This window comes from Procambarus clarkii, chromosome 68, assembly GCF_040958095.1.
Source record: "Procambarus clarkii isolate CNS0578487 chromosome 68, FALCON_Pclarkii_2.0, whole genome shotgun sequence".
Classification (NCBI taxonomy): Eukaryota; Metazoa; Arthropoda; class Malacostraca; order Decapoda; family Cambaridae; genus Procambarus; species Procambarus clarkii.
In genome coordinates, this window is record NC_091217.1 from 31329075 (window position 1) to 31338022 (window position 8948).

Sequence of the window (8948 nt, forward strand, 5' to 3'; positions counted from 1 at the left end):
TGAAAAACAAAATTATACTCGTGTCACATCCTCGCTCGATTTAAGTATCAATTTAATGTAACCAAATTATCAGTGTTTCCATAACCCATTTTCTTCCATTTCCATCTTCTAATTACAAACTTCCCACAGGAGAGGCTGTCCGGATCCCAATTCGTACGGAAGGCGTACATTGACCAGTGTAATTCTGACCAGGAGTGTCGGATGACTGGCAAAGGCAACAAGTGTTGTCTTGTTGCTGGTTGTGGCAGGTCGTGCATGAACTAAGGTCAGGAGGAACAAAGGGTACGTCGGAAGAGGGGCAGAAGGGTAGGCTGCAGGAGGGGCAATAGGAGCATGTTGTAGGAGCGTTTTCATATTATCTATGAAATGATTTCAGCCAGTGGAATTAGGGAGTTATCAGGTAAAAACGCCAAGCCATTACGACTATATAGCACTTGGAAGGAGTAAAGATAAGGATTTGGGATGGGAGGGAGGGAAAGGAGTGGTGCCCAACCACACGGACGGTCGGAGATCGAACGCCGACCTGCATGAAGCCAGACCGTCGCAAATATCGTCCAGCCCATGTGGTTGGATCAGCCAGTGGAGGCGCTGTGTAACATTCCTTAACAAAACAAGCAGTACACGTTCAGAATATTTTCATCTATCACGAGTACTTGGAACCTGTCCGGGAAAAAACACCATAAAATGCACCAGCTCACTTGGACGAGTTGACACCTTGACTCCACAGTTGTCTCCCAGCAACTATCAACCTCAAGATAGCACAACTGACATGAACGTATCAAGATATGCAAAACAACGCACAATAAATAGAGAACAGCCCACAATAAATGAAAAAGAGCACACAATAAAGGCAGAACAGCACACCACCATAAGAAAATCTTTTAGTAATTAGTGGAGTTTTTAGTTTGTGTATCCAAACCTTTAATTTTGTATAAAGATTAAGCTTGACATTTTCCTAGTAGTACTATCACTTACATTATATACGTATTAAGAGAGAGCTTGGCATATTCCTAGTGGTATTATCACTTGCATTATACTTTTATCAATGTTAGGCTTGACATTCTCATAACGATATATTGTCAATTTAGGTTATACCTCAGCTTCGATCATAACATCTTAGCTTGTAATATTTATAGATTTCTATTTAATTTAAACTCAAAGATTAGTAACTATAAATAGATTTATAAGATGCTATATTGTCAATCCTGTTAACCAATATGTTGAAGTTCTGCATATATAGTTATCATGACCCGCGTCCTTTTCTGATTGTATCTTTCCAAGACCATTTTATTAAATAAAGCCAATTGCTCAATGACAGTGGCTGAATTAACAAGTTAAATTTAAGATTCTCTTTGTTTTCTTCTAGCTTTTTATTCATTGATATTCTGGCAAAAAAAAATTAATTTATAGAATTTAGTGAAAAAACATGTCAGATTTAAGCACTTGTGTGTATGCCTAATAATTCCCAAGCCAGTTTGATTTCGAAGATCTGCTAGGCCTAAGTAAGGACCTAAGCCTATTATGACCATACGCACACAACAAAAAAACGACGAAACAACAACGTTTCTGTCCGTTCAGGACCATTATCAAGCTGATCACAAGACTTGATAAACGTCCAAACGAACCGACACGTCGTTGTTTCTTTGTTTTCTGATGTGTTGTTTGGACATCATATCTTCAGCCACGTTATTGTGACTCATCGTCTGAACATATTTATATATTTTTAATATTTTCAATATATTACGGGTACCCGCCGATGTCTCTCATCTATCTACCTATCCATCTACCAGTCCATCTGACTAACCACCTATCAACCCAGGTGTCCATACATCTATCTATCCACTCCATCTATATACCTATCCTTCCATCTATATACCTATCCCTCTTTCTTTCCATCTATATACCTATCCCTCTATCCTTCAATCTATATACATCATCTATCCATCAATCTATTCACCTATCTATCCATCCACCTCTCTCTCTATCAATCGATATTTTCATGTATCTATCCATCCCTTCGAGTTAAATGGAAATGACTGGAGGAATGTAGTGAGTGGGGCGCCACAATGCTATTGGGGCGGACCCTTTTTGTCATATACATGAGTCATATAGACGAGAATATTACAAGCTACTTTATGATAATTGCATATGACTCTTAAAATGTATGTAACCCATCTTCCTGTTTAGGATAGTACTTAGAGTAACGACGAGGATTATTGTACATATTTTGACGTACTGGACAATTAGCAAGTCCAGTACGCAACTGGACTAGCAACTGTCTTTGTGTTAGAACACAAGACAGTTCTGTCTTGTGTTCACGGGTACCACAAGACAGAACACGAAACAATGGGTATTGAAATGGAAGTGATTGTAGAAAGCCTATTGGTCCATATTTCTTGATGCTTCTATATTGGAGCGGAGTCTTGAGGTTGGTAGAATATAGTTGTGCATTAATTGGCTGTTGATTGCTGGTGTTGACTTCTTAATGTGTAGTGCCTCGCAAACGTCAAGCCGCCTGCTATCGCTGTATCTATCGATGATTTCTGTGTTGTTTACTAGGATTTCTCTGGCGATGGTTTGGTTGTGGGAAGAGATTATATGTTCCTTAATGGAGCCCTGTTGTTTATGCATCGTTAAACGCCTAGAAAGAGATGTTGTTGTCTTGCCTCTATACTGTTTTTTTTGGAGCTTACAGTCCCCAAGTGGGCATTTGAAGGCATAGACGACGTTGGTCTCTTTTAAAGCGTTCTGCTTTGTGTCTGGAGAGTTTCTCATGAGTAGGCTGGCCGTTTTTCTGGTTTTATAGTAAATCGTCAGTTGTATCCTCTGATTTTTGTCTGTAGGGATAACGTTTCTATTAACAATATCTCTCTGGACCCTTTCCTCTGTTTTATGAGCTGTGGAAAAGAAGTTCCTGTAAAATAGTCTAATAGGGGGTATAGGTGTTGTGTTAGTTGTCTCTTCAGAGGTTGCATGGCGTTTCACTTTCCTTCTTATGATGTCTTCGACGAAACCATTGGAGAAGCCGTTGTTGACTAGGACCTGCCTTACCCTACAGAGTTCTTCGTCGACTTGCTTCCATTCTGAGCTGTGGCTTAGAGCACGGTCAACATATGCGTTAACAACACTCCTCTTGTACCTGTCTGGGCAGTCGCTGTTGGCATTTAGGCACATTCCTATGCTCGTTTCCTTAGTGTAGACTGCAGTGTGGAAACCTCCGCTCTTTTCCATGACTGTTACATCTGGAAAGGGCAGCTTCCCTTCTATATATATATATATATATATATATATATATATATATATATATATATATATATATATATATATATATATATATATATATATATATATATATTGTGTATTTTATTCTGTAAAGTATTATTTACTGTAAAGTAAAGTAGTTTTATTCTGTACTATTCTGTATTCTGTAGTGTGTATTGTCTGTAAACTGTAGCATTGCAATAAAATAAAATAAAATAAAACAAAACATACAAAAAAATAATAAGGGTGGTAAGAGAAGAAAAGTTTAAAGTGTTCAGTCCTGACAGCTGGCCTTACCATCAACTTGGGCAAGTCCACCTTTGCTAAAGGCAAAGTGCGTTATCTTGGTCATGTGATAGGAAATGGCAGCTTCGCTCCTTTAGTCATTCATACTCAAGCCATTCAGCATTACCCACAACCTACAACCAGGAAGCAGCTCCTGCGCTTCCTTGGCCTTGCATCTTACTATCGTAGGTTGTAAAAAATTTCAGTACGGTAGCGACACCACGGATTAATCTGACCAGCCCCAAGCAATGATATCATTGGACCATTCAACAGACCGTTGCCTTTGAACAACTAAAGTCTCTGCTATGTTCTAATTCCATTCTCACCTCTCCAGATATTACGAAGCCCTTCATCATCAATGTCGACGCAAGTGCCAACGGCATCGGGGGCGTTCTAATGCAACAGCGTGGCGAAGAGGTTTTTCCTGTCAGCTACTACAGCTACAAATTGAAGCCTCATCAGAGGAACTATAGCACCATAGAAAAAGAACTCCTCTCCATCGTCCTGAACCTTTAACATTTCGAACCTTACCTACAAGGTAATCAGTCCATTACCATCTATTCAGACCTCAATCCCTTACAATTTCTGCAACAAGCCCAATTCAGCAATCAACGTCTTCTACGCTGGGCTATGTACCTGCAGAACTTTAACCTGGAGATACTCTTCATTAAGGGCTCGGATAACATCATAGCAGACGCCCTCTCCAGAGTCTACGAGGTAGAGGCAGCTACTCCTACCACGCTACCGTCTAATGAAGTAACTTAACCCGTAAGAGCAGGATTCGGGGGAGAGCTGTGACAGTAATCTCTTTCAAGAAAGATTTAGCCTGCTCCATCCTACATCACATTACTTCTATACTTCTGCAACATCATGATACCACATTCAAGAATAGTATATAAATGGAATAACAGACGTCTCTACAGCGGGAACACTACTCTCACTGTCCTCACCCCCCCTCCCTCACTGTCGGCGCACCACCTCGTCGATCATCAAACGAGGTGGTGCGCCGCACCACCTCGTTTGATGATTCATCATCAAATATATATATATATATATATATATATATATATATATATATATATATATATATATATATATTTATATATTTAACGTGATGAGAAATGTAGGTGTTAAGGCAGTTTATATATATATATATATATATATATATATATATATATATATATATATATATATATATATATATATATATATATATGAAATTAAACTTTGGAGAGTTAATTTTTCAATTACCCTTGACAGTGAAGAAAAACGTAAGAAAGATTCGTGATAGAATCATTTATCTTACCCTTTCAGACAAATTCAACAACATATGTTTACAAGAAAGACTGCTACAAAAATATACTAATATGTACATGTATAGATAACATTAACAGTTGTGTAACTAGCGTCAAAAGATTGCCACAAGCTTAGATAAATGAACTAAGGTGTTTAGTTCCTGAATCCATTATATTCCTCTGTAACCCATTCATTAATAGGGAAAGAATAGGGGAGCTATAAGCACTTAAAGGAAATGGGTATGGAACCATCTAAAGGATGGTTACAGGGTCCATTGCCGCTCACAGGATGGTATTTGAGTTAACTACAGCTCGCAGGATGGGTATGGAGTTCACTACCTCTCGCAGGACAGCCCATCCTCCAAAGATCCAAAAGTGATTCCATGCACCCGCCAAACCCCCTGTTTATGAATGAAAACCGGTTTATACACGACTCACAACTGCTGACGTTCGAACATATCCGGAACAAGTGCTTCACTGACGAATTTTGTTCGAACCACAACGCTGTAAATGCTTCACCCACGTACTACAAACACAAATAATCGTCAACAGAACCTAAACACCTGACCTAACCTAACCCATGCCTATTTATACACAATATGCTAATATATTATAATAATTTAATAATAATAATAATTTATACTTGAGAAAATTCCCGTTTTGAATGAACAGCATGTTAAAATTTATGAATGCGTCTGTGGGGTTGACCGCTGGATGTAATGGACTTGAGTCGAGGATGGGTTTGGGGTTCACTACCGTTCGCAGGATGGGTATGAGGTTCACTACCGTTCGCAGGATGGGTATGGGGTTCACTATCGCTCGCAGGATGGGTTTGGGGTTCACTACCGCTCTCAGGATAAGTATGTGGAAAGTTGAAAAGGGTTACAGAGGCACATAATGGGTTCAGGAACTGAACACCATAGTTCGTTTAGCTAAGCAAGTGACAATCTTTTGAAGCTAGTTTATTTAGCTAGTATCATTTACCCAAAAACATGTACACGTCGATTATCGTTTTTATATCACAAGGGATTCAACAAGAGGCTAAAAAAAGTCACTATACAAGGCACTTTTCATCTATGGTGAGTCACAGTTACTAGTCTTGCTCCACACCCACCCACAGCTTGTCACTAGTCTTGCTCCACACCCACCCACAGCTTGTCACTAGTCTTGCGCCACAGCTTGTCACTAGTCTTGCTCCCCAGCTTTACAGTCAGGCATGCATTACCTACAGTAAGCAAATTTTGGGTAATTCGCTGTACTTCCCGACAGTTCATAATTATGAATGAAGTACTTACACATTTCTTGGACTACATTGATGGGGTTATCTCTGAATTTTGCGATTTTTTCACATTCCATTATATTTACAGTTATTATAATACTTATTATACCATTATTATTAAATTATATTGTGATTGAATACTGACCTTGTCTCACTGGAACCAAGGTATTAAAAAGCTCCACTCACCGTCAGCAACAGAGCTGAGAGCAGCAACAGCTTCATCGTGGCTTCTGCTGGAGAGGTGAAGGTGTTGACGACTGCTTGAGAGGAGGTGATACTGACCAAGACCTGTGGCAGGTGAATGGTTCAGTAGGTGTTGCTGGCGGGACACGTGTGGCTGGTGTGGGGTTCCCCGGGCGCTTAAGGATGTACTAAGAGATGTTCCCCAAGGAGAGCGCTGGCACCTCTCACCGTTCCCTGGGTCCTCGCTGTGTAAAAACTGGAACTGTGTTGTCCAGCCGGAGCCTCAGCTAACCAGTCCACGACGACGCATAATATGACTCGTTTTCTTAACACATTGGTCGACCTGGCAACCTCTGGGTTCCTGGAACACCGCTGAGTCTCTCCTGAACGTGTTCCTCTTTCCCAACATTGATTACCTCACACTGCTTACCCAACTTTGTTTATATAGCAGTCTTACCCTAACAGTGCTTATAGCAGTGTTACCCTAACAGTGCTTATAGCAATGTTACCCCAACAGTGTCTATAGCAGTGTTACCCAAACAGTGCTTATAGCAGTGTTACCTTAACATTGCTCATAGCAGTGTTACCCTAACATTGCTTATAGCAATGTTACCCCAACAGTGCCTATAGCAGTGACACCCCTAACAGTGCTTATAGCAGTGTTCCCCAAACAGTGCTTATAGCAGTGTTCCCCTAACAATCTTATAGCAGTGTTCCCCTAACAGTGCTCATAGCAGTGTTACCCTAATAGATCCTGGACAGGCCATCAATATCTGTTCTGGCCGGAGGGGGTAGGACATATGGAACTTAAACCTCCAAAGAGATCTCTGGTTGTTGCACCAGACTGTTACTTGCGTCCAGGCGGACAACGTCCCCCAACCACTCTCTGCTGGAACAAACAACCAACCTTAGCAGCCACACTCCCACTACTGTCGGTCGACCTGCAGTGTACACCGGAGTTCTTGAAATTCACTCAAGAATCACCCTTTTCACCTCTTGATCTTGGAGAGGGGTTTCAGCATCGCATATTTAGGGGGTGCACAGCACAGATAACCACGAGAAACACAGCACAGATAACCACGAGAAACACCGAACAGATAACCACGAGAAACACAGCACAGATAACCACGAGAAACACAGCACAGATAACCACGAGAAACACAGCACAGATAACCACGAGAAACACCGCACAGATAACCACGAGAAACATAGCACAGATAACCACGAGAATCACGGCACAGATAACCACGAGAAACATAGCACAGATAACCACGAGAAACACAGCACAGATAACCACGAGAAACACAGCACAGATAACCACGAGAAACACAGCACAGATAACCACGAAAAACACAGCACAGATAACCACGAGAAACACAGCACAGATAACCACGAGAAACACAGCACAGATAACCATAAGAAACACAGCACAGATAACAACGAGAAACAACACAGATAACCACGAGAAACACAGCACAGATAACCACGAGAAACACAGCACAGATAGCCACGAGAAACACAGCACAGATAACCACGAAAAACACAGCACAGATAACCAAGAGGAACACAGCACAGATAACCAAGAGGAACACAGCACAGATAATGAAGACAAACAGCACAAATAACCAAAAGGAACACAGGGCAGATAAGCAAGTGGAACACAGCACAGATAACCAAGAGGAACACAGCACAGATAACCAAGAGGAATGTAACACAGATAACCAAGAGGAACACAGCACAGATAACCAAGAGGAACACAGCAAAGATAACCAAGAGGAACACAGCAAAGTTAATCAAGAGGATCACAGTACAGATAACCAAGAAGAACACAGCACAGATAACCAAGTGGAACACAACACAGATAATCAAGAGGAGCACAGCGCGGATAACCAAGAGGAACACAGCACGGATAACCAAGTGGAAAACAGCACAGATAACCAAGAGAAACACAGTGTAGATAATCAAGAGGCACACAGCACAGATAAGCAAGAGGAACACAGTGCAGATAACCAAGAGGAGCACAGCATAGATAACCAAGAGGAACACAGCACAGATAACTATGAGGAACACAGCACAGATAACCAAGAGGAGCACAGCACAGATAACCAAGAGGAACACAACATTGACAACCAAGAGGAACACAGCACAGAAAAACAAGAGGAACACAGCAGGTTATATCCTCCCAGGTGGTGGCCAACCTGTCTTGTTTTGATGATTGTCGTCCAGGAAATTTACTATTTTCCTAGTGTGAAATCTCGCCTGTGTTTGAGGAGTAAATAGTGTTGACATTAATGTTAAGGTTCAGGCAGGGTTCCCACACACACGGGCATCTGCAGAAGGTCACAGAATAAATACTCTGATAAATGCAAATTTCATTCACGGTCAGGGAAACCTGTTAGGTAGCTGTTGTTGTTTAAGATTCAGCTACCCGAAACAAAAGTCCCAAGCAGCAGGGCTATGGTGAGCCCGTAGTGGGTTTGTGATAAGTTATCGAGGTCCTTGTAGGGAGATGACCGCCGATCCCCCAGGACGCAACCTACAACAGTAGCCTATCTCCAAGGTCACTATTTACTGCAAGGTGAACAGGCGAGTCAGAAGTAAGATCACTCTTGCCAACGACTGACCTTCTCCGTGATGTAAATCAC

The 8948-nt window shown here is 41.2% G+C and overlaps 1 protein-coding gene across 1 annotated transcript; it reads left to right on the plus strand.

Annotated features, from left to right (window-relative positions):
• The first annotated feature begins 5100 nt into the window (after positions 1-5100).
• LOC138355692 (protein starmaker-like) lies at positions 5101-8583 on the plus strand. Its single transcript, XM_069311016.1, has 3 exons — positions 5101-5164; positions 7353-7634; positions 7850-8583. The coding sequence occupies exons 1-3, from the start codon at positions 5101-5103 to the stop codon at positions 8581-8583; spliced, it is 1080 nt and encodes a 359-aa protein (XP_069167117.1).
• Positions 8584-8948: the final 365 nt, after the last annotated feature.